Source organism: Myripristis murdjan, chromosome 7 (genome assembly GCF_902150065.1).
Source record: "Myripristis murdjan chromosome 7, fMyrMur1.1, whole genome shotgun sequence".
NCBI classification, from domain to species: Eukaryota; Metazoa; Chordata; class Actinopteri; order Holocentriformes; family Holocentridae; genus Myripristis; species Myripristis murdjan.
This window is the reverse complement of record NC_043986.1, coordinates 16,137,022-16,164,761: the sequence shown is the minus strand read 5'-3', so window position 1 is coordinate 16,164,761 and position 27,740 is coordinate 16,137,022. Positions and strand designations below refer to the sequence as shown.

The following is a 27,740-nucleotide window of genomic DNA, read 5'->3' as shown; positions in this document are numbered from 1 at the left end:
AGACTGACCAAAGAATCGGAGTTAGGGTTAGTCCTTTCCTAACTTGTGACATGTTAACACTCGACAAGCTGACACTGACCTCAGGAGTCACAGTCAAAATGCTTTCCTTACAAGCCGGCGCAGACCCTACGCAGAGAAAACATACTGAGGCAGCATACAGCCACACTGGCGACTGGACTTGACACATATTGAGCTAGAATGGAGTCGCAGTCACACTGTCGACACAACGAAAGACACCCTCTTCGCCCGGCGCTCAAGCCGCTCGATCCCCACGATGCTCACTGCTAGGTGCTGTCAACACATTGAACTCATGGAGTGAGCCAACATGGCGTCACCACATAAGGAGGCAGTAAGTCAACATGCCATTAAAATGCAGCCACACAGTCATCAGCCGAATGCAGTAATCTTGCATCGAATGCCAATGGAAAAGGGAGGGGTTGGGGTGGGAGGGAGGGAGGCGAGAGTGGGGGGGGGGGCAGAGTGAGGGACAGCTCCTCCTGAAACATCACCTGACCCTGGCACCGATTCAGAGCACGCTGCCAGACTCATATTCTCACATTTTCCCCCCCTCCTCTTTCCTTGATTCTCTCCTTTCTTCTCCCTTCTGTCCCAGAGTAATCAGTCTCATGATGTGTAATGCGCTGAAAGTCTCCCATCAGCCTGACCTGCTGAAATGGAGCATGGGTAATGCCCCAGGTTGCTGTTCTTCACACCCCCACTCCACCTTTCCCTCTCCTCTCTCGTCTTTCACCCCATCTCTGCTTCTCTCCATCTATCTTTGGCCTTTTCCTGTGCACTACCGCTGTCATTTCTAGGACCCATTCACTGTCCCAGCCCTCATTCCTGTTCTCATCTGCCTTCTTAAGTTGTCTCCCCCAATTACTCTTGTCTGCCCTCTCCCTCCCTGTCCCCTTCTTTTCCTCTCTCTCTCTCGCTCTTGCTCTGTGGTGTTTGAACCAGGCCTTTGAACCAGCAACACCGACGCGAATGGACAAGAGGGATTTGGCCTTTACCTCTGAGCCCCCAATCAGCTTAGCAACTAAAGGGGCTTTGGGCCAGTCTTAGTGAGCCTTAGCCTGGCTGGGGGGCTTTGCCTTGAAGTTGAGCTAAATTAGCACGCACAGGCTCACCACTAAGCTGATTAGGCCCTTAATTTCACTAAAATGCATTGTATTCCTTATTAATGATGTGATTGTGAAGTGAGGGCTAGCCTGGGTGGTAATGGGAGACAGGGGGGGCGGATTGATAGACATGCGGTGGGTGTAAATGGAGTTGTGTGTGCGTATGTGACCCTTGGCTTTAGCCGAAAATGGTGGCTTTGAGGCCTGGAAGATGATGTTGGACAGTTGTTGGACTTCAGGTTACATTAGGTGTATTACTGTCAAGATCAACGGCTCTACAGCCAGGGATAACTGAAAATCTTCTCTTCAGTTTTGTAATTTTGTTACCTTTTGGGATTTAACAGACAGCCAAGGTTTTTTTTTTTTTTAAAAAAAAGAGTATATTTTACATACAAAGAACATTTCACCACCATTTCATCATGTCAGGTTAGAACATGTTTATCTTCTTCAGCTTGCTCCTCCACTTGCCCTTGGGTCGCCCAGTGCTCTGCTCATATTGTAGTGCCAAGGCAGGGGGAAACCACTTAGATGGAGCAGAATTTGTCAGCCAGTGGCAACAAAAATGTTATTGTCAGCACACTGGACAGCTGAGTAAATAAACAATCACTGCATGTCAAACCTTCAGACAACTGGCAGGCACTCGGGTATGTGACGTTCTTAAATGGACTTTAAACCACAGGCCAAAATCAGTGCATTAGCACACCCTAATAGAGTGGATTCGTTTCAGTAATCTCAAATCACAGCATAAATCTGTTGTTTGCTTTGTTTTGCATTCTTTTGTTTTGTTTTGTTTTCAATCAAGAATACCTGCAAGAAAATCTACCTTAATCTAAGCTTAGGATGTTTCAGCTACCTCTATAAAAATCGGTATCTAGATCGAGTAAATTACACCTGTGGCCTTGCAAAGCTGTGTAGATTTCCCAAAACATGAATGAACAAATAAATAAAATAGTAAATAAATAAATTCAACTGTGACATCAAGGGAAAAATAAAAGCTGTTCAGTTCCAGCTTCTCAGGGCTTCTTAAAGTCAAAGTTTTTAAAGTCTCCTTACATTTCCAGGAAGTTACCTCAAAAGAGTTATCACTCCTTTGTACAATTTTGAATTTCTCTGTCTTTTTGGTCTCCCTTTCTTCTCTCACTCTCGTTCTCCATATGTGATATTCATGAAGAGTGAGTGAGCATATTATCTGACATCTGCGGAACACACCTAGAGAGACGGCGGAGATGGAGGGTGTCCTGAAAATGTGTGAACGATTTGGTCTCTTCATAAAAGAGGCCCGTTCCTTTTTTCATGTGTGACCCCATGGAGTGCTTTCCCCTAATACTCTCTCCCTCTCTCTCTCTCTCTCTCTCTCTCTCTCTCTCTCTCTCTCTTTTAGCTTTTCTACTTTCTCCCTCTCTCTTTGTTTTTTTTTAGATTAATCACTCCAGAGGCCTTTATTTGATCATCTGCAAATCGTCAGACTTGAACAAAGATAAATGAATCTTCTCATGGTCCTCTATTTGCCTCATAGGAACAAGCCTGCTCAGGACTGCATCCTATTGTGCAGCACTTGTTCTTAGACAATTAGACACTTCCTGTCTTTGGATAATGATACCCAGAGGTCACATCCTGTCTGTCAGACACTCAGGTTGGACATGCAGGTCTGCATGCCTGGAGGCCAAGTGTATAGAGGAGATGTAGTTGAGAGGTTCAACATCTTTCTCACCTGTGAAATAGAACCACACTTGTCTAGAGAGGTTAACAAAGAGAAGAAAAGATGATCGACCTTCATTTCCAGTGTTAGGGTCAGTGGCCATCTCACTCCACTAAACTCTGGCCCTGGGTAATTTCACCTCTTAGCATTTATTTTCACATCGATACCGCTATTTTGCCTCAATCCAGGGGGAAACTCAGTATGCCAGAATAACAACGGAGGAGCATACACACACACAACACAACACACAACATGTGTGCGTCTACATAAGTGTAAAATGCATTTCATAAATTTAATTTCATATAGTGTAAAATAGAATTTAATTAAAATAGTATTTACTTTAGAAAATGCTTCCTTTGATAGAGTACCACACTTATAGAAGGCTGCATCAGAATGCTATTCTGCAATAAATATGCACGTATATGTGTATGTGCATGTGGTTTTTTTAAAATGTATTTATCCTTTATTTTACCAGAAAGGTCTCAATGAGACACATTGTCTCTTCTTTCAGGCAGTCCTGTGTATGTGCGTTTCTGTCACATGTGTAAAAGTGCATGTGTATCTATGTGTTCACTTGTTAGTATGTGTGAGTACATGTACATGTTATTGACTAGTGTGTGTGTGTGTGTGTGTGTGTGTGTGTTCATGAATAGCTGGAGGAGCTGATGGGAGCCTTGGAGAAGACGCGCCAGGAACTGGACGCCACTAAGCTGCGTTTGTGCTCTACCCAGCAGTCTCTACATGAGCGAGATGGACGCCTGAACAGTCTGCGCCAAGAGAGACGCAAGCAGCTGGAGGAGATACTGGAGATGAAGTCAGTCTCATTCATGGCCACCCAACCATACATAAATATTAATATCTACTTATATCTCCATATCCAAGGTTCCCTGTGAGCCAGCGGCTTTGAGTGCTGTGCCATGAAAGAGTCTGCAGGTTTTCATTCCAACCAAACAGTACAGTGGCTGATTTTAGTGATTAGTCCCTACTTCTTTTCGTAGGGACTAGTCAGTAATTAAAAAAAAAAAAAAAAAAAAAAAAAAACATACTCCTCCATGGCACAGAACTGACTCAGAGTGCATTAGGGGTGAGAATCACTGTGTAACTGGCGATGGTATCACAATACAGGTGATTCTGCGATATGCATATTGTGCTGACAGACGGTCAGCACAATATTACAATATTTGTAGCTGAAGAAGAAAACATATCCTGGAAAAGGCAAACAAATTTTCCAGTAAGCAGGAATCAGACATGTTTTTCAGTGTTTTAACATGCACCCCGACTGCAACATGGACATGAACAGTTGCGGTTCAAATTCCTAAAGACAGGAAAGAAATACTCCTCACCGGAACTCAAATGTGCATCTGTGCAAATTAAGGTAATATCTCAGATATCAGTACTGTAATTGGCACAAGTGTATTGTGATAGATGACAAGAGGACGTATTGCAATATATTGCATTAGTGATTCATTGCTGCACCCCTATTGTACATCTACAGTATGTGCATCTGTCTATGTGTGTATGTGTGTGTGTTCGGGCTGTGTGATAAAGACAAAATCAAATATCACAATATGTTTGAGTGACTACCGTGATATCCATATTGTGACTATATTGTAAGGATGACTATTTCATGAGTATTTCATGAGTAAGGATGACTATTTCTATGTAATCTATCTGCATACGTACCTACCTAATTATTTCCATGGCTCTTTAAACAGCAGTACAATCTGTACATGCAGCACCGAATAAAACGTCACATTTAACTGTATATAATATAGATTCTTGGCCCCTTTTTGTCTGGTCAACAGAAGACCTGAGGGTAGCTAACTCAATAATGTGCAAACATCACTGCACTTGCATTACAGCAGTTCTGTTGCTATAACAGAAATCCATATGTACTGTATGTTGTTACTTATGCTCATGTACTTCTCTACGTTCTCTTTGTGTATGTGCCCGCTCACCTGTGCGCACGTTCTTCTCCGTTATATAGACATCATTGTTGAGGTGTGTTTTAAAGCAGGAGCAATCATAGTCATACGGCTGCCCTGTGAATAGTTACAGTTATTGAGGGCAGGTGGAGTGCAGAGAAGCAGCTTGGACAGCAGGTCTGCCAGAGTTCAGACAGTGTGTGTGAGTGGTTGCATTTCCATCTGTGTGAGTGTGTGTGTGTGTGTGAGAGAGAGGGAGAGAGAGAGAGAGAGAAAGAGAGAGAGAGTGTCAGAGATGGAGGAAACGAATAAAAAATACATGTGTGCAGGACTGGATGCATTTCCATGTGTGAGTGTGTGTCAGTGGGTATGTATGAATGTGCGAGTGAGTTCAGTGATCTGTCAGAGGAGCTGCATGTGTGTTTGCTTTGAGCGCTCTGATTGAAGGAGCATGGAGCGCATATCTGGTTGTCATGTGCCGCAGAGAAATGCCTTTAATGTCAGCCACTCAATACAGCACAAAAGAGAAAGCTGGCGCATATGTATTGAAAACACTACTTTTAAAAGCCATTACGCCTCACAAACCCCTCTGATCATACTAACTCTAAGAATGTGTGATGTGTCCATGTGCACGCCTGTGTGTGTGTGTATGTGTGTTGAAGACAGAGGGAGTGCCAGTGCTCATGTGTGTGTGTGTGTGTTATACAAACCATCTTCCTGTCTGTTCCAATTTCCACCATCCAAACATGACTGAGAATGTTTAGTGGAGGAAATGCGTTACATATGATACAGACACAGTCTGTGCTTTTAGGTATGTACATGAAATTATGACCATCCTCATGGAGCCGGCATGTGAATGATAATTTTGTGTCTTACTGGCACTAGGCATCAGTCGTTATCATGTTATCATTAGAAGGATGTATGAGAAAAAGGGTTAGTGTGATGGTTGGTTGGCATAAACAGCTACAAAGTGGATTGGATTCTTTACTTTTGTGTTCAAGACTTTGACTGAATACAATACTAGAAGAGCTAATGGAGGGGGCATAGGGGGCATGAGAGTGTGTGGTCTTTTGTGCATCGGATCCTGTGTGTGTATTAAAGAGGTCAAAGGCAGTGGTTTGGGGTCAGTGATGATGAGGATTAAAGGACTGTTGAATTGCAAGGGGCAATGAAGCTGCGTGAGACTGACTTATACATCTGAAAAAAGCCACAGAGATACTTGCACAGAATGCACACACACACCCTCACCGAAACTAACATATAATCACTCACGTCTGCAGACATGCACATACTTACACAAACTTTGGTTTTCTGCTTATAGGGGCCGTATTCCCACAGCTCAGCTCTGGACCAAGTTAGCGCAGGAAAAACTAAACAGGAAAGATAGGGCAGAGAAAGAGAGGTAAGGAGAGAGAGAGAGAGAGAGAGAGAGAGAAAGAGAGAGAGGAAGCAAGTTAGAGTGGGAACAAGAAAAAATGAGGCAGAATGAGAGAAGGGGAGAGAGAGAGAAAGAGTAGGATGGAATAGAGGGGGTGAGGGCTACACAAACTGAAGTATTTCAAATCTTAGAAATCATGAGAGAAGTTTGACTGCACGCCAAGTTTCTCCCTCTCTACTGTAATGTGGCATTTGTCAAGAAGACCAGCTGAAGGAAACCATGTGAAGCACGTTCCCCAGTGAACTGGGGAGCTGTGTGCGTGTGACTGTGTGTGCATGTGTGTGTGTGTGTGTGTGTGTGTGTGTGTGTGTGTGAGTGAGAGGGGGAGAGAGAACAGACTCTTGGCTTTTCAGCACTGTTAATGAAAGAGACAAGAGGGGAAAAAATCATTTTCAATATCCTCTCGCTGTACGCTAGGTTTCCTTACGATTATTGTGTTTTGTGTGTGTGTGTGTGTGTGTGTGTGTGTGTGTGTGTGAAACTGTTTTCATATTTGCCTTTTTTAGATAGGGAGCAGAATGTTTGATGTATAAGGAGCTGTGCAGGTCTGCTCTATCACCACACACCAGATTGAGTTTCCACCATACTGTACAGTATTCACACACACACACACACACACACACACACACACGCAGAAGGCCTCCAGAGGAGCTAGTCATTATTAAGTCTAGGGTCACGGGGTGTAGGTGCACAATAGAGAAATTATGTGTTTGGACATTTTGAATAGCTAGTCATTGAGATGTTTCCATAGTCTGAATGGGATAATATACATGCCACAACACCACGGTGGCTTACTGAACCTGATCCCGCTGTAGACACTGGGAATGTAGCTGATATTATCTCTGTTTACATTTTAGAGATGGAAAACGATGATAGGGCAGAGAGAAGATAGTGGCAGTGAGAGAGACGCAAAAAGAGATGTAGGGTGGAAAAGGTGGAAATTGAGAGGATAGCTATAGGGGAAAGGGGAAGATCTGAGAAATGGAAGGAAAAATGTCAAGGCAGAATTGTTTTATTTGGGGCCATGCACACAGACACTGTGCCAGATTGTCAGCATGCTGTTTTTTTGATTGTGTCCCAATGCAAACATGATAAATGTCCATAGATGTCCAGATAAATGTCTTTTTACATTGTGTTGCGTCTCACTGTTTTAAAACACAGCACTGGTACTGACGTTTTTCTCTGACAGAATGCAGCCAGTGTCTCGCTGTTCTTGAACACCATCCAAAGTTGAACTCTGTTCAACTTTTCCCAAGATGTAATGCTCATCACCGCCACTTTTAGAACAAGGGACCAATCTCAAAACAGAGGGAGTGGGGCAAATATTGATTTTAAAATGGCCAAAAATGTCAGAGGATTGTTTAATCAAAGAGGTGCCTCATCATCCAGAACTTTATGATTTTAGATTTTAAAAAAAGTTTCCATAAAATACCTATCATAATCTAATTTGACTGCAATGTCACATGTTGTCATAGCAACTGTGAAACGTGCTGTTTTTCTCCTCACTTTGAAATGACACCATCCCAGCTACAGATAGCGTCATGTCTCTTTTTTTTTTTTTTTCAGGCAAGCATGTCGTCTGTGTGCACAGTCCTTTAGACAATAGACAGAGAAAGTAGTAGCAGAGCGTATTGGGAGTAAGTGGTGAGTGATGGAAAAATACATGGATGGAGGGAGGAAGTGATGGATGAAGGAAGGGAGGACGGATTGATGCAGGGAGGAGTGGAAGAAGGGAGGGAGGGATAGATGGAGGAGGGATGGGTGGAGGGAGTAAAGTCTAATTAGCAGAAAAGGGCTGGAGAGACAGAGAGAGAAGTGGAGGAAAGTGTAAAGGGAGGAGAACAGATGAGAGCAAAGGGAAGCCAAATGATTTCACGTCCACTGAAACTGTCCGCTGTAGTATGGCAAGACATTTTTCTGTTCACAGTCGTGAACACCTCTCCTGTCTGGGCGCTGTCTCCTGCACACATGCACACATGCACACAAACAGGACACGCATGCCAAGTTTCTCTCTCTGCTGTAATGTGGCATTTGTCAACAAGACCAGCTGAAGGGAACCAGGTCATATGTAGAGTTGCATCTTATATTGTCACAAATGCTTGAAATATAACATATTTCATGCTTACTCCTTTTCCCAGATCATTAACTCCAGACAGAGAGCAGATGAGCTAGTCTCCGCAGTGGAAAACTAATAACCACTAACCTCTAACCCCTAAGTTTAATTCTGTTCATTGATTTTGTCCATGTGTCCATTTGGGTTGGCTAGTTACAGTAACCAATGGCATAATGAAGCTTAGAGCAGTAGCGACATTATGACTTTAAAATCCCCAACGTAGACATCCTGTCTGCACGGCGCCATCGCCATGGTTACATTGGCTAAACACACAGAGAGACCAGCTGTACTGGCAAGGTCATGTCCCCGCTCACTGAGCTCTCAAAGTGGACACACACAGACATACACATACACACATAGACACACACTATATGCTTACACATTAATGGAAATGCACGCATGTAAGCACACATACACACCAACCCGCTAACACTGTTACATAGGCACACACACACATAAAAACACAATCATGCATGCATTCTTATTTATTGCATGCAAAGGTGTATATTTGCACCTAAACATTCACATACTCATAGGCTGTGTGTACACATTCAGTCATATACATATGCGTATACATATTTATTACACACACACATAGGCCGACACACTTGCATGCATTAACGCACACAGATGTGCACACACACAGTCAGACACTTTGGTATGCATGCACGCACGTTATATGTGCACATACATCCGTGCATGCACATACACACCCATGCACACACACACACAAGTGTAGGTGTTGGTGGGATGTTGTTGTGATAGGTAATGATGAGACATAGGAGCTCGGTGCGGTGTGTGAATAGGATTCTCTGTGCTGCACTGATGAGGAGGGAGTGACCACACATCACCTTCCTCTCTCTCCTAGCGAGTGTGTGTGTCTGCATGTGTGCGTCTCCCCTCGTGGGAACCTAGGGTCATTCATCATGTCTGTCTGTACTCCCGTGCCCTCTGACACACATGTTTACCTTCGACATGTGTGTCGGCTGTCGGTTTGGTACATGTGTTATTAAGTCAGGGCCATGGCATGCTCCACCCCACTCCTCCTCCTGCATGGCCTCCTCAATGGAGGGCTTCATCACATGGAAATCCCTCCAGGTCCTCATCTGGTACAGTAAGGTAATGACAGACTGAAAGTAAGTTTTATTAAGAGACATTAAGCTGTTTATGTGTCCAGTGTATAGGCCTTAATTTAGTTTATCATGTATACCTCACAGTTGTACAACCTCTTTCCCTCTTCTTTTTTTCTTTTATCTGTAGGTGTCTTCCAAGAGATAGCATATACATTTACATTTTCTTATTTAATCAAGCATGGTGACAGCTTAAAGTGGCTTCCTTGAAGAACTGTTGCAGGGATAGAGAAGGCACATTGAATGCTGCCTGAATGCTGCCAAGTACGTTCAGTTTTCAGCTCAGTGGAATATTGTGCAGCTCTACTGTAGCAACCAGGGCTCAGTGACTTGCAAAAGTGCTGTCCTTTTTTTTCACTTTCAGTTTTATTTCCCATGTTTTTCCAGACCGTATTATTCCCTGGAACTGCTATCTACAACTTTTCCGTCATGAGTTCTCTTCCACAACGACTTGGCTACTGTAGCATATTTTTTTATGTTGATACTTGTAACTGGCACAGTATTTGTAGCAATCCCAGATATGGACAGGTACGAAATGGAAAACAATGAACACAGTGTCAAGGTATGTCCTGTGTGCAACCCTAACTCACATTTTATAACACTGGCATGCAGATGTGCACACTCAAGCCTTGCACGGGCCTGAAATACATGCTCAAACTAGCACATGTCACAAAGTGCCAAGCTAAGCCTGACCCCAACCCCCACAGTTCATTTTTTTTTTTTTTTTTGTCCAAACCTGACCTGAACCCCAGGTCACATGGGCACATATATAAAGAAACCAAGGAAAAACAACTTAGAGTAGCCTGCAGCACCTGCTGTGCATGTACACATATACAATGTCAAAAATAAAATACATAGCCTAAACGTCACATTTAATCAGCCAAATATGCACCAAGCCTGACCCAAGTGTGATTAGAAAATGAGGCCAAACCCAGTATGAATCTTCCAACAGGATCAGGTACACTCAGGCTCATGTCAGGTTGCAGACCTCTAGTATATGTGCTGTGTTTATCTGTGTTAACCACTGGGGTTCTGCCATATAGGAGAGGAGGTGTGGGCCATGGACTGACTACATGAAGTGGCGTCGTCTTGTAAAGATGATGCTTGAGTGACTGGTAATCTGAAGCTGTCTCGTAAAGATGAGGTGGAAGAGACAGATATGTAGTGGCGGGTGATAGGTGTGTGTATGTGTGTGTCAAACTGACAGCCAGGGATAGCAGTCTCTCCTGAGAGAGAAAAGATGTGTTGTCCTCATCAGAAATGTGACACATAATGGAGGGGAGATGAATAGGACACACTAAAACAAAAAGAATGCAGGGACTGACAAACACAGGAGAGGATGGGAGGGCGATGGGTTACTACTGTTACCACCGCCTCACTGACTGACACACTACTCCAACAGATCTGTTTTTTCTTAGGTAGAAGTGTACCGGCTTACTGGAAAGTTTTTTTTTTTTTTTTTTTCTATCTTCTTCTCTTCTCTTTTCTTTTTCTTTTTTTAATTTCTGTCTATCAGTCCTTCTTGCTCTCTTTCTCTCTGTCTCTGGACGGGTGGAGGAAGGCCTGGAATTTATCACACGTACCTAATAATTACTATCACAGGAAATGGTCCTAAGGAAGTAGGTGCACTAGCCTTGCTAATTAGTGTCATTTGCAAACACACACACACACACCCACACACGCACAGATATGCACACACGTGAGTGTGCACGTACACACACATAAGGCTAATTAGTGTCATTTGGCTGGTGTAGAACTCTCGGGAAAGCCCAGTCTGATTGGCCCTAGGGAGGCCACCACCCCCAAGGTTACCCCGCTGTATAAATCTCCAGACTAATTGATTGAGAACTCTATGTGTGTGTGTGTGTGTGTGTGTGTGTGTGTGTGTGTGTGTGTGTGTGTGTGTGCGCTTAAGTGGGCAATTGATTAGGTGGGCCCTACGGTCATAAAGAAGCAAGGCAGGACACAGCACCCAGAGGTGACCACTGACGGCCCTCTAAACGATGGGTCTGCCCCCAGGGTCACCAGAGGAATGAACACAGGGAGGAAGGGAGGGAGAGGGGGAAGGGGACTATCAAGGTAATCACTGTGCACTGATAGATAGATAGATAGATAGATAGATAGATAGATAGATAGATAGATAGATAGATAGATAGATAGAACTTTTTTTTTACCTTTTAAAATGTCTAAACAGATTCTTTGTACTTTAGAGTTCTCTTACACAAACTTGTTTTTTCTTTTCCTTTGGGGTTTATAGCATGTCAAAGGGAGAGCAGGCTATCAACAGTGTAAGGGAGAGGGAGGGTGATAATTAGTGGATATGAGGAGGTTGAAAATACTTGAATCTAGGTGCTCCCGTTGTTGACAGGCATTTGGCCCAGCATAAGACAAGTTATTGTGTAAACAGCGTGCATAACTGTATTTGCATGTGTGTACGTGTATGTGAGTGTGTGTGTGTGCGTGTGTATTGGGAGAGAGAGAGCTTAGTTTTTAAAAACACCTTTATTGCGACATTTGCAGAGCCAAACCAAAACCACCAACAGTAGTCAACAAAAACAGTTAGTGAGGGTGTGTGTGTGTGTGTGTGTGTGTGTGTGTGTGTATATGTGTGTATGTGTGTGTGTGTGTATGGGAGTGGGCGGGGTCATACTTCATTAAATTCCACCACAACTTTAAAAATCTTTTCCTAAATCAGGGGTTTTTCAAATTTTTCCATACTTGGACCCACATGTAGAGATAGTAGGTAGGATTTTTTTTTACATTACATTCAATATGAGCACATCAATATAAATGTAGGCATTATGGGTATATGCATTCCAGGTCATTTAAAATTTCTAGTGAATCCAATGTGAATCCAGTGTTACCACATGCCAACATTTGCAGTCAAAGAACACACCATCAGGTCCTTGGAAGGCTACAAAGCCATAATCAGTGTGTGAATCATCCTGCTTTCTATGAGGTGCCTTTTCGTTTTCGGAGAATTATCCTTACTGTTTTTCGACAGCACATCAGCCGTCCATCTGGTGGCTGAGAAGGCTGCACTCTACCCCAAGCATTGTCGCTTATTCAGTGCCTCATGGTTAGTGGTGTTACAGGGTCATAACGGATATACAGATTGTCTTTGAACTGCATGACTCAGAAACTGTTGTCTTTTATTGCTGCAAAAAAAGAACACACAAATCCAGCCTTCACATGACCCACCTGTCTCTGTGCTAGGACCCACCAGTGAGTCAGGACACACAGTTTGAAAATATCTGTCCTAAATGGCAAAATCCAACTATTTCTGGAGAAAGAGGTGCCACATTAACTGCTAGTCATGTACTCGTCTAAAATCCAGAGCCAATGAGAACCTAAAAAAAGTCATTAAATTAATTGTTTCATTATTTGGGAATGGGATCTGTTAATTGTTTTCAGAACTCATTTTTCCGCTTTTGTTGTTTGTGTTGTCATTACATCATTTTAATTTGTAATTGTACTGTATGTACTTTGGCAGTAGATATGTCTGTATTTCATGCCAATAAAGCCCATTTGAATTGAACTCGAAAATCGCGAGTCAGAGACAGAGAGAGAGAAGTGTACCGTCTGAGTGAGGCAATTAATCACAGTGCTGTTTTTGTAAGCCTGAATAGACTTATTAATGTCTACTGTGATCAAATGCTGCATACTCTCACAGCTGACATCTTCTTCAGCGGACAGACAATGTCAACCACAAACATGCTCACACACATGCACATAACGTGCAAAGAGTGGATCATATTAGAAGAGACAGAGAACTGGAGGGGGAAGAGAGGAAAGAGTGATTGAGAGAGCAAAGAGAGATTAAGCTCGACTGAGAGAGATTCACAAAGACAGAAAGACAGAGATCTGTTATCTTAAGCAGTGCAGCTGGGTATAATATGTTGTTGGATGTGCCGTGCAAACCAGCCATTAAAACAGTGGCTCAGTGAAATGCCCACATGCTTCACTATTATGGGCATACAAGATGCTGGTACACCCGCACTGCTGAGTCAATGGGCCTCACTGGCACATATTCACACACCTACTGTAAACTCTCCCCCTTCCTCAGCGACTGGCATACACCTCGGTTCTGACGGCTACTTTTCTTTGAGCTTCACGAGTCATGTTTCCATCAAAGTTTTTTATGTGCAGAAAAACCTTAATGGGAACGGCAAATGTTGACTAAAATCCACCAAATTTAACTAGAAGTTTCTACGTTCACTTGAGATGGATAAATGTTATATGCGGTAAAAAAGAAATACAATAAACTGCAGTGTAAATGCATTTACCGAATAAAATAAGAAAACACACATAAGATTAAATCACGGTTGTTTCTAGATCTGTGGCATGGCAGATAATGGTAAATTCAGGTGGACAGAGGAGGAGATAAAAACATTTCTTTGTTTGATGTATGCAAAAAAATGGGGCACTAAAACAGGAAACAGCAGCTCAACTCAATTATATAAAGATGTGGAAAGAGTAATGTTGAGCAAAGGCTATGACTTTTAGAGGCCTTTGACTATTTTAAGGAACAAATGGGAAAACCTCGTGACAGACAGGAGAGTGTTGTCACAAAGTGGCTCTGGTTGGTAGCTCAGTCAGAACTGCAGTGCAAACATGCCCAGTATTAAGCACCTCTTGGTATATTCTCTCTTTTGTACTAAAAGGAAACATAGGGCTATAATAGGAGCTATGGAAACATCATAATTCACTTGATTTTTTTGTGGCATTCAATTATTAGCATGCAATTAATTTGAATGATGATGGAAACAAAGCCTCTGTCTTTCTCTCCTCATTTCCCGCTGATCTCTCTGCCTTCCAGTCCTCTGTTTTATCCCTACACATCCTTGCCTTTGTTTCATCCATCAAAGTGATTTGCCATATTGTTACATAAAGCCCTCGCTAAGGGCCCAGTCTCTCTGACTCTTTGTTGGTTTGACTAGAGTTTTATTGGCCCTGCAAGTCTCTCAGCCTTGTCTGCGATGGCTCCCAGGAGGTTTTAATAGAGAACAATAGTAGAGCGGACCACTTCCCAGCACTGGGCCGCTCCAAGGCTGCGCACCAGTCTGGATACACCACAGCAGCCCCTGGCACTCCTGGAGTTTGTGTGTGCATGTGTGTGTGTGTGTTGTCTGATCTGTTTAATTCAGGGATGCAGACCCAAACTGTAATTATCATTATGTACTTCTCGGCAGTGGCAGGAAACAGCCCAAGCAAGTTTTGATGAGTGTGTGTATTCTTGCTGAAGCGCTCTGAAAATGTTTGTGCGCATAGAGCAACATGTGCATACATGAATTTGTGTGTGTGTGTGTGTGTGTGTGTGTTTGTATGCCCTTGCATGCACATGTGAAAACATTTCTATGTGTGTGTACTTGCAAAATGTGTGCATGTCCATTCTTGTGTCTGTGTGTGTGTGTGTGTGTGTGTGTGTGTGTGTGTGTCTGTGTGCATGGCAGCAATGATGTAAAGAGCATGAGAGCTATTAGCAGTGAAAGATAAGCAGACTGTGCCAGTGGCTATGTGATGGTTTTTCCTGCTCTTGTTTTGGCCCAGGTCTTGTTCATTTAGTCTCCACTAAATAGAGACATATTGGAAACACAACTGTTCCCTGGACCTGTAGGTATCCAAAGTGTAGCACTTGAATGAAAGGCACTGAGAGGGAAGGGAGGAAGGAGAAGAGAAGAAAGGAGAAGAAAATCAAAAAGAAAAAAAAAAAGAGAAAAGAAAAAAAGAGTTCATTCGAGTCAAGTTCACCACTACGATTTGAATTCTCGTAAAACACAAAGACTCCATTTTGTCTTATTTGTTTGTGGAGAGAAATTGCCATTCACAAGCATCATTGACATTGTTAAAGTTCACAACTCTGCAATAAAAGTTTTGTCTCATTTTTACGATATCAGAGCCGGCGTCCAAAAGAATTAAAAAAAAGAAAAAGAAAAACAAAGCAAAGTCCATGAAAAAAAAACGAAGAAAAGAAAAAAAAAGCTGAAACCCAGGCTGGCCCAAAGTTTATTTGGAGCAAGCGCCCCATCTTTTCAAGATGGCAACCGCAGCTTAATCTGTGTAGTCCGTCAACTTTAAAGCCAGCGTCAATGAGACAGATGGGGCCTTCATGTGGGTGGATAGACGGGGTAAACGCAGGACTGGCCACCGCTAAATAAACAAGACAGGAATACTGAAGAAACAAGAATGGCTAGAGGGAAAGTGAGCAAAGACAATGGCATGACAGTGGGCCTGTGGATGAAACACAGAAAGTAGACAGTGTGTGCGTGCATGAGTGTCTTTACGTTAGAGAGCGTGAGTGTTTATGTCTGGAGTAATGTACATCAAGTTCAGACAATGGACTGTGAGCTGAGTCATTTTATTATACAATATTCAAAGCCTAAATAAGGCAGTAGGGTTAGAAGACATTATATATCATGATAATCACATATGACACTTCCCCATATCAATATATATCATCGTACCTCTTAAATACACCAGAAGTTGATGTAACGTTATTCCTGTTAACTTAATATGCATAGTATCATTAATGTAAGCAACAGAACTGGTTATCATGATATTAAAGTATCATCAGTTTATCATAATACGCTATTTAAAGGACATCTTTGATAATATTGAATATCGCCCAGGACAGTATGTGTGTATCCTAACCTTAACTGGAAATTCTGTAATATGAACAGAATCCAGTGAGTGTGAGGTGTGTGGCATTTAGAGGGACCATGAGCTCGCTGTGACTGGACGGCATTGCTGTTGGATTGGTTGTGTGTTTTTGTGCATTTCCGTCTACCTTTATACTTAATTAAACACAGACTGAAGAGGTGCAGGGTGTGGACGCTAATCATTCTCATACAAAGACACACACACGCACACACACGCACACAGTCATCACACATGGCATGATAGCAATGTGTAATCAAAGAAATCACAGGGGGAAAAAAATCTGTTTGTTCTCTGTGTCTTCGTGCCTTTCACTCTCTGTCACACACACACACGTACACACACACACACAGCAATGTGCACCCACATATCTGACATGTCTCGGGTCCTAGACGTGGGTCTCTGAGTTCAGAATTCATTGAACTCAAATGTGTGTGTTTGGCCCTGGGTAACACACCCGATTGAATTAGGGAAAGGGTGCACACGCACGCACGCACACACACTCTCACACACGGTCACACACACACACACATGGACACACATCTCTATTAAGTTAAAGAGGAGAGTAGAGTGTCTTCTTCCACTGCATGGGCTTTTATGTGATAAGATCGGCTCGGGGTTCTCTCCTATGCAGGATTCCTGCGCACATCAAACAACAGTAAACCACATCACAGAGGCAGGAAGAGCTCAGCTCCATTAGCCAGCCCATAAAGAACATGTGTGTGTGTAACAGGAGAGCTATGCTAGCCCACTACAAAAGGTTTACACACATAGGACAAACATACAGAGGTATGCAGTTCACTGACACACAGACATGAGAACATGTTGCACATGATGCATTTTGGCATAGCCATAGTTTTACATACACTCATATACCATAGCAACATGACCGAGATTTGTCAAGCAAAATTTTCATTCTTAAATTGAAGTATTTATTTGTTCAATGCTGCGCTTTTGACAGTAAAGCTGGAATCAATCCAGTCTGCGGTTCAACTCAGCGGTGACATGGGGTGGACATCTGAACTCCAAATGTTTGTAATGAAACTAATTGTGGTCACATCTTTCAAACAGTCCAAAAGGTGCTCTTGTACCTTCTTGTGCCACAGTGGGACGGCAGAGTCCCTCCAAAGGCTTCGTTAAACGGCCAAAGCTGCGTTTTCCACCATCAAGAGGGGCTGCTCGTGCAATAAAATAGATTCAGTAATAATTCTCTTTTACTTTAACTATTATCAGGGGGTTATTTATCCCTTTTTCAGCATATCCTAAAATTTTCTGCCTTGGTGCAGATGTCTTGTGAGCTAACCTGCTGAGAAGTTGTTTTACTCTTTCCAATAGTGTCTCTTCAAGTACCCAATTAAATTAATAGTAGCTATTGTAATAATTAGCTCTGCAGTTGTCACCCCTCCAAACACTTGCACTGCAAACAGTACAATTGGCCGTTAGACTGCTTTTGCTCTCGACTTTAAAGTAATTCCCGGCTGTGCAGACATGACTGCTACCAGCTGCTTTCCAGCAGTGCACTCCACTGCCGTAAGTGGTAGATGATGCTTGTTTTGGGCAAATACCTTTTACTTCAATTTGCATAAATGAGGTGAGAATTAAATAAATCAATTTGCTTTTCTGATTTGTCTGTGTCGATGGAGTTGGGGTCTTTTCGAATGATGCGTCAGGATTTTCAGGGTCACTCTGACAACATATATGCGCAAGCACACGCACACCACACAGTTCTGGCTTTATCACTATCATCTGCCTACATTTTGCATTTCATTCATTCCAACTGAATCTCAAGCTTAAAGTAATGGTTTAGTTTAAAAAAAAAAAAAAAAAAAAAAAGGGAAAAAAAACAGACTTGGCTGGAGTAATGGCCTGGTAACTTAGTGACATGAAAAAGCAGGAATGCAGGAATCAGCTCACTGGCCAGATGGGAATCATTAGCTTTATTGGTACACAACGGGTACAGACATGCCCCCCCCCTCCCAGCCCCCAACTCTCTACCACTGCAACATTGACCCACCTACCACCCCACCCCGCCTTCCTGTCCTCCCTCCATGTTTGCAGAGAGACTTTTCTCCTATGAGCCTCAGTGACAAAAGCCGAGAGAGAGAGAGAGAGAGAGAGAGATTGACCCAGATTGAATTTGCTCCCCCACAACCCTTTTTTTTTTTTTTAACCCTGATTTGAAACAGAAATTCTGCATTTCTGCTGTTCAAACCACAGGCAGTAAGCTATCAGCCGCTACACTGTCATGTCAAAGAGTGTGAGAGCACATGGGGGCTATAGAAGATCCCATTCAAACTGGATGTCCATCAATCACCACTACTGGTCCTGAGAGGATGTCTTCATCATCTGTTGTGTGGGAGTGAATTACAGACTGAGCAGGAGAATAAGTATGGAAAGTTATATTTTCACTGTAGACTGACTGTTCCTGTCCGGTAGGGTTGAGTTTGGACACAACAGCACAGACATTCAAAGTATAGAGGCTACATCCGGACAGATTTTTAGCCATTGGTTTTGGATTTTACATTTTCCCTATTTATACCTTTATTGGCCAATGGATATATGCTCTCTTAAGGCATCACAAGAGCTGGCACGTAGGGCTCTGGAAATACAATTCCCAATCATATTTTCAGAGACATATTCTATTCATATAGAGAATGTGACCATAAAATATTAACCATTCAAGATACACTTATCATCGGCTACAATGATATATTATGATAGTATCTACTCCTCCAGAAGCCATTATCTACTATGATTTCACCTTTGTTTTTAACACTGACTTTCTTTTTAAAGTCTATGGAAGAAATTGATGGGAAGATCACTTTATTTTTAAATAGATTTGACTGATATACCCTAATGTTCAGTTTAGACTAAACATATATCCATTTATTTCAATCCGAAGACAGTAGGTGTTGTGCAGACTAATGATTAGCCTAATGATGATTTACTACAATATAGAATGAGTTTTATTGAGGCTCTGACTGGTTTGGGTCGAGTTTGTACGGTATTTTCTCGATTGTGTCGGTGTGGTTGAGTTCAACATGTTCTGCTTGGAGGGCTTTGGTCAGGTTTAGACAAAATTTTCACAGCCACGGTCAGGTTGGGTTAAAAACATGGCCTGATTCAGGCTCTCGAAGAGACAGACACATTTGTCCCAATGACGAGGTGAAATTGAGATACAGGGCCCACCCAGCTCTTTGCTAAACTATCCTAAATGTGTATTAATCCAGTGGATTATGCTGCCTACTAGCATTACAGGCATTCTACTGCCAGTCAGCGATGTTCTGCCCGCTGAGGTTAGCATGTAATACCAAAGATGACATGCACACAAACATTATGACCGCTGCTGATGCCACACAGGATGCCAATGCAGTGAGACAGCGCACGCAAACGGCGCTGACGTTGATGTGTGTGTTGGAAGGGGAGGAGGAAGGGGCACAGGGTGGCACAATCACTGAAATGTGTGGCGTGTGGTGAAGACAAATAAAACGAAGCCATATAGCCAGATGGATACACAGGGATTAGAAGGGAGTGAGAGAGAGACAGAAAGAGAGAGAGAGAGAGAGAGAGAGAGTGAGAGAAACCAAGGGTGTTCAGAGAGGAGTTATGCACTATGGCAGGCCCTAATTGCTTGCGGCTCCTGTTGTGTGTTTGGCTTTGTTTGAGCACGTCCAATATAACCAGTCACAGGGGAGCCTCTGCCAGAGCAAACACACACACACACACACACACATACACACACACACACACACACACACACTGTTCAACCATAGAAAATGCTTTTATGGTGGGGAAGACTTGAGTAACATGACACCCAGGACAAACAGTGAGTAATAAAGCAATTGCGGCACATTGTTTAGATCCTCCTTCTGGCATGGCTTGTTTGTCAGACTCCGAGTGTCTTGGCTTCCTCACATTAGTGCCCCGACATGTCACTCAGGGAGAGACGGTCTTATGCCAAGCTTTATGCACAATAAACACACACGCACCAACCCATGGGCAGATGCGCAGGATACAAAAATGCATTCAGACACACACAAATAATACACACACATTCACGCCACTCTGCAGATGTCCTGACATGTCAATCACGGCGCGTTTCGTGCCAGTGTCTCCCCTGCCGCTAAGCAGCTTCCTGGTATGTCTGACAGCATGACTGCACATAAAAGAGCGATAAATATTTCTTTCTTTCCTGCTACCCTTTATCCCTCGCATGGACTTCACCCTCTTTTCAGAGTTGCTGTTCTGTGACGCAGGCAGATTTTTGATGTCAAATGTTTGTATGTGTGTGTGCGCACCCTTCTCCATTTTGTCTATTTTGAATCCTCCTTAGCCCTGAGGTGGTCTCCGGCTCATGCTCTTTACAGAAATGAGAGCTGTTTGTTAACATGCACCTCACTGCCCAGCCCTAAAACTAACACACTCTTTTCTGAGATCTAAGTGGTCTAGATGTTTTTTTTCATGATATCTCTGTTTTTGTCTGTCTTCCTGTCTTAATGACTTTGTCACGCCCTCCCTGTCTCTGTGTATTTCTGTCAATGACAATAAAGTAAACACACACACACACACACACACACACACACACGCACGCGTTGTCTGTCACATTTAGCTGTGGCAGAAGGTCTAACACCTGTCAATCAAATGTTCACAATATTGACAACACACACACACCCATGCAAACACATCGTACTCTCAAGGCCACAGCAGTATTTTAGTTACTCTTCTGTACTGCAGCAATGTAGAGAGGAGAGCAGGGGGGAAAAAAGGAAAAAAAAATGTGATGTGAACTTCATTACAGTTAAAAAACTTTTTTAGGAACTGGAACCAAGGGTTTTGCAACTTGAGATGAGATGAGATGGTTAGACCAAAGGAAAATTGGACATGACAAGAGTGACACAAATGGGGATCATCAGAGCAATTTCACCACTACATTATATTAATTAAAATGAATGACACATAGAATTATTTTTTATTTTTTTTTTTTTTTAATTCTAATTCTAAATAGTACTAAGAGACATGAAAATGATGTGAATTTACAACATTTGCACAGGTTGCAAAAAAAGACGGTAGCAGAAACCACTGACATGAACTCTTACAATACAAAAAAATTCACAGAAAGTAAAACTATTATATACAGTGATATGCAAATGGAGTATATTTTATGGTAACTTGTACATTTTGTCAGATTTGACATGAACTTCACATTATACCACAGTCTAGTGTGTATGTTGTAAATCTAGTACCTGTATGTACTATAAAATAAGCTGGTGGTCATTATTCTAAGTGGTGGTGTGTGTGTTTTAGACTGTGTACTGTATAACTAATAAAGCCCACGGGAGGTCATGTTTTATTGCCTAAGAGAAAGAATCTGTGTGTGTGTGTGTGTGTGTGTGTGTGTGCATGTATTCAGAATAAATTAGAGTAAATCAGAATGAACCATGTGAGTTTAAGTGTTTTGAATGCTTAAGTATATGCAATACTGTACTTGTGTATGTGGGTTTGTGTGTATTGTGTGTATGTGTGTGTGTGTGTGTGTGTGTGTGAGCCAGAGAGTGTGAGAACGAGAGTACATGAGGAACTCATTTAGTTAATGATCCCACTCTCACCCACACCTCTCCAGCGTCAGCCGTGCGTGTTTGTTTCCAAATAACATGCAAAGTCAACAAGGCGCATCCGCGTCTTAACACAGAACAACACATTGTAACACCCTTTACTACCGCGTCACACCATGCACACACAGACACACACACACACACACACACACACACACACACAAAACAAGCCGCTCTGCTCCTCTACACATACATACACTCACACAATATTGCTGTTTTACATTTTGCAAATAGAGTCTGTACCGGACAGCAGTTTTCAAACCCTGATTATTTAAACAGTTAAATAGCACTGATTTATTTATTTATTTATTTATTTTTTGTATGAAATAACCCACTTCTCTGATTGGTCAAAGAGACACTGAACGGCTCTAAGAAATGCCAAAGCAACTCGTGAATCTTGAACTGTATAAGGTATGAAGATAAATTTGGATTGAGCTGCAGTCAGAGTTGAGTTGAGCCACTGTAAATGCCCCCTGAGGACGTAACAGAAAACTGTTGGCGTCAATTCATTTCAAATGAGCAGCGCCAGTGGGGTAACTCGAACACTCGGTCCAACCAATCGTGTAACTTCAACAAACATCTTAACATGTCATTCAGTCTCATATTCAGTGGGTCAGTTTTGTTTTTCTTGAAACAAATGAAAAAAAAAAAAAAAAAAAGAATTTTCTTGAACCAAGTGTCTTTCCTTGATGCTGGTGGGCTGACTTGCCTCATTTGGCCTTGTTTCAACATATTTATACTCAATACCTGAAAAATTCCTGAATCAAGTGAAACTGCATTTGGAAACAAGTAGGATTATCTCATCCCACTGGTTTTTCCCAAAGTTTCTTTTCTTCAAAATCTTTTTTTTTTTTTTTTTTTAAGAAATCCCTTTTAAGACTGAATATGAAACTAAATGACTTGTAAAGATGGGGATTTTTTTTTTTTTGCATCGTAATAACCCGCCTGAGTCATAAGCACTGCCCCAATAAAATACCCTAAAATCCCCATTAAAACTGCAAACATCTGATGGTAAGGATTGCAAACTTCTATTCCTGTGACCAATTAATAGTCATTTAATAATGAAGTACGAGAAAAAGAAATAAACATTTCTCCCTCCCTCTTTCTGTCTGTCTCCCTCTCTCACACGCATCAACACACACGTACACACACACACACACACATACACACACTGTATGTAACCATAGCCTGGTAGTGGACTGAGTGGAAGGCATTGTTATAATAACTGTGATGTAATCTGCAGGAGGAGTTGGCTTGGCGGTGTGTGTGTGTGTGTGTGTGTGTGTGTGTGTGTGTGTGTGTGTGTGTGTGTGTGTGTGTGTTATCTATCTGAGAATCTGGGGGTCTGTCAGCAGCATCTGACTGCACGCTACCACTGCGCTCTTTATTAAAAACCAGACGTACATTGGAATCCATGCACAGGTGTGTGGGCGGGTCGGCTGAGCTCTTTGCGCTGTTCACTTCGCTGCGGTGTGTTTTTGTGTGTGCATATTGGGTGTGAGTCAGCTTAGGCTGTGTTTGAGTGTTTGCGCGAGTGAAAAATAGCAAACTGGTGACCCAACGATGACTAAAGCTCAAAGGTAAAACCGAGGCTGGAGCCTCACAGGTCAAACATCTCGTGTGCCGTCAGCAGCGGTGATTACAAGGTGCACACTTTTGCTGCGTCATGTGTTATGCTCTTCTGTGTGTGTGTGTGTGTGTGTGTGTGTGTGTGTGTGTCTGTGCGCTTTGTGTCCATACTTGCCGTTTCCATTTTTGAACTCTCATAAAATTTACACACACTCAACCTTCCACAGCGAAAAGTGCTATTATGACATGAGTGCAAGTTGTTTGATGAGTCCCGTTCACACGCACTCATTCATAACAACTATACTTTACAAGAAGGGGTATGTCTTTATTGGGAATAAACACCGACTGGCCAGAAAAAAAAAAAAAAAAAAAAAAAAAGCATACACACCAATACAGCAGGCTCGATCTACCGGAGGCATGATCTGTCTTCACTAGCTTCAACGTACAAATTACCTAGATTATAGAGCGGTGTGTGTATATGTCTGCGTGTGTGTGTGCATGAGAATGAGTGTGCATGTGTGTGGTTGAGTGGTGAGTGTATGTTTGGGTGTGTGTGTGTGTGTGTTTGTGTGTTTTTTTTTTTGTGTGTGAGTTATTTATGCGTACCTGTCTACCTGAGTGTGTCAGAGTGTCTGCCTGTGTGTCTTGGAGTGTTTATGCTTGAAGACATGATTTTAGGTGTGCCTGTGTGTGTGTACATGCTCAACCACTTGTGTATTCCTGTGTGTATTGACAGGGAAATAATAGTGAGGGTTTTTTTTTTATCAGATGGCCAGGTAGTAATCATGTTACTCTTTGATCCCCTGATCCCCACTGATCTGTCTAAATATACAGCAGACCTGTCCAGACCTAGCTACCACTCCTCTAATCAGCACCTTCACCTAGCCCTCTATGTGTGTGTGGTGTGTGTGTGTGTGTGTGTACGTGTGTCTGCATCCCTCCGTCTCTCTCTTCTTCTAATTTCTTCTTTTGAATCTGTTTTCTTCCTCTGCAGTGTTTAAAGTTACACTAATGAAGTCTGTGTGAGTTAGCATGTGGTCACAGCGTGTTTGTGTGGCAGACTGTAAAGAAAACATGCGGTTCCCACTCCCTCAACACAAAGCAGCATATTTTAACCTCTGTTTTTTATATATTTTACCATCCTTCATTAAAAGAAAACTATTAGCAGAGTTTGGAATCAGAAGATTGCTAATTATTAGCAGATGGATGTGTGTGTGTGTGTGTGTGTGTGTGTGTCTGTAGTGAGTGAAACAAACGCTGGAACACACAAAGAAGGCAGTTTCTCAGAGACTATAGGCCTCTGTGGTCAGACGGACACTATGTCACCATGGTATCGCCTGTCTGCATGTGCATGTGTGTGTGTGCATGTGATCGCAGCACAGTGTGTGACCGAATTGTGTGTATTTTTTTCAGCACTGTAGCAGTGGTTCAGGCATTTGTGCTACAGAAATTGTAATAAAAAAATCTTATTTCTGAAGCTTCATTCTTCCAGATGCTGCATAGGTGGGTGATGGGTTACAAAGAAAAAAAAAACAAAACAAAACAAAAAAAAAAACGCTGAGTTTCTGTGAGGGAGATACGCAGTTCATTGTGGGTATTGTAGTTTTTTTGGCTCCCCAGTATTTGTAATAGTGGGGCTTGTGTGTCTTGAATGGAAATAACTGTGACTGGCTGATGGAGTGTGGGGTGAATGTTAGTGTGACCTTGCACGTCCTTTACACACTGACGGGAAATCGACTAGTCCAAGCTCCAAGGAAAGCTATAATTCTGAGAGCAATACAGGCCAAAGGAGCTTACACACATCTCGCATACACACACACACACACACACACACACACACAGATACACGCACGCCCGCACACACGCCCCATGCGCTCACTTGCACGGAATAAAATCCAAACTGCACTGTAGTAACCACATTAATTGGGTTGTGTAATTGTCTGGCAAAGCATTGTGGGAAACAGCCCATACAGCGCTGTTCCTTCACCTCAAACCGCTTTTTAAACATGGACTCCTGTCGTCATGACAATGCTATCAAGGAAAAGGCTGGGTGTGTGTGTGTGTGTGCCTGAACACGTATGTGTGTGTGTTTCTGTGCACGCCTGTATGTGTATATATGTGTGTGTGTGTGATGTGTGACGTGTGTGTGTGTGTGTGTGTGTCTATGGCTCCTTTAAGGGAAGTGAGTGTGGTGGCCTCCCACTCCACCGCATGTCGGCTGTGGTTCAGCTGCGGTCCACCGCCAGGCCCTACATTTGGAACACAGAGAAAATACACCAGGGGTACTCGCTCCCACTGCTTTTCTGGACCCGTCTTTCATCAGTTTGTGTGCATGTGTGTATTTTCGGTGCGTGTACGTGCGTGTGTGCGCATGTGTTATAGCGCGCCACTATGTTGTACTCTTTGCCCCTGATATTTTAAGGCGTTTTGGCCCCACGTCATGAGTGTGCGCTGTATTTCCAGATGACCGGAGAGAGAGAAAGAGAGAACCAGTGCGGAGGATAGGAAAGGCAGGAGGAATGGGAAGAGAGGAAAGCAAGGCGGGTAATTGAAGGGTTCAGGGTAATACTTAGGCCAAGGATGGCTGTTTCAACGTGTTTGCATAACCTCCTTGAACTTAATATTTAGCCCCACTCCGGAGTGAGTACAGGGCACAGCGGAGCCAAATAGAGAATGATAGAGGGAGAGAGGCGGTGAATGACAGAGATGTCCAAGTCCAAGGCGGAGGTGATGCCATTCTCACTCTTTGATTAACAAAAGGATGGGAGGAGAGAAGGAAGGATGGAATGGGGATGGAGAGATTGAGACAGAGAGAGAAAAAGAGAGAGCACATAGCGGTGATGTCTTCCTGTCCCAGACCCTTTGATGATCTTCTGAGTTATTTTAACACGGCGGAGCTCGCAAGGGACCATGGACAACCTCGAATCAAGATGATGCAATGCAGAGGGTGTCCTCCTGGCATTTACAGCTTATATTACTGACAACTCAGAGTGCAGACCTTTGCTCCTCCCACTGAGGGTAAGGAGGCTGGGAGAAAGAGATGGAGAGAGAGAAAGAATTCACAATTATCACATTATCACATTATCATCTGAAAATCACATATCTCCGGACTGTCACCTTTTTTGGAAAAAAGAAAAATAGTCTTGTTTTTGATTGAGCATTGTGATTTTTACAGTTTATCCAACTGGTTTTGAAAAGGTTTCAGGGTTGTAGAACTGCCTTAACCGAAAGCAGAGCAGGTAAATCCTCAAATGAAATTAAAGGCAGAATGAGTAGTTTTTTTTTTGTCGGCTGCGATTTGTGAACACAACATCCAAAGCCGGCCCTTCCTTCCTGGCAAAGCTAACCACTGGCCGTGAGTTCTTGTTTCCTAGGATGCTCATTCCATCGCTGTTCTAGGGGAAAAAAAATGGCCCACCGGCTCCTGCTTGTCCACCAGAAAACAGTCCAACACCACATCGCTCTCCATCCACATCCCCTCCTTCAGTGCTCGCCAGCAGGTGAAAGCCAACCCCAGATTCACACTCATTGTGGAACGAACTTCATCCAACCGTAGCTGCCTGTTGGATGTTGTGCTATCGATCTGGCAGTGCGTGCTGTTATTGGCTGGGAGCGACGCACCTACTGCCCAAAAGAAACGTCCCAAGCACCGCAAAACAAGAAAACACAGGCAGAGTACACGGCCTCTGAAGATACACAAACCATCCAACACTTCTAGTGGGTCATAAGTGATAGTTGAGAGGGATTTTTTTGTCTGAGACTATTTGTTGGTTTTAGGAAAATCCTATTCATTCTGCCCATAAACCATGAAAATCACCCAAGTCAGTTGTACTGTGTTTTCACTCAGTAGAGGCATTCTGCTCCTGTGTGTTGGCATTATTACCACTTGCAATGTGTGTGTGCACGTGCCTGCTTGTTTGTTTAGTCCAGTTGGAGATGTATATTAGGGAATTGTGTTTTGATACAGAAAGGGGGTGGGGGTGTACGGCATGTGATTGTCTGAGTCAAGGGACTGGTGAAAACATGACTTCACTTGATGACCAGTGAAGTCATGTTTTGTGACAGTTAGCTCAAGATATACTTATTTGTATTGTCATTTAATTTGATTTTACAACCTAGGGGTCAAGTGAAAGATACTATACACTTTTTTTTTTTTTTTTTTCTGGTTGGTGGGGGGGGTGGTGCAGAGGGGGGGCCGTGCTTTGGTTGGCTCAGAGACTGATAGGAGAGGGATATAATTCACCACTGTTTATACTGAGACCTTAGCACTCCTTCTTACTACTCTTCATATCTCTCTGTGTCTCTGTCTCTCTCTCTCTCTTTCTCTCTGCTTGTGTGTGTGTGTGTGTGTGTGTGTTCTTACAGTAGTGTGACTACAGCAGTGTTACTCACACTGTGACCCTCACCTCTCTCTCAGATGACAGTGAGCTTTAAACAACCCAGCTGCTGTATGTGTATGTAATATGTGTGTGCGTT

General features: G+C 42.8%; 1 protein-coding gene across 1 annotated transcript in view; it reads left to right on the top strand.

The window, feature by feature from the left end:
* The window catches only part of LOC115361633 (ERC protein 2-like), a 159,653-nt gene that overhangs the window by 78,187 nt on the left and 53,726 nt on the right, over positions 1–27,740 (top strand). The window contains exon 15 of the mRNA XM_030055142.1: positions 3,474–3,634. Coding sequence (XP_029911002.1) covers positions 3,474–3,634 — 161 coding nt within the window. The remainder of the gene's footprint in view (positions 1–3,473; positions 3,635–27,740) is intronic.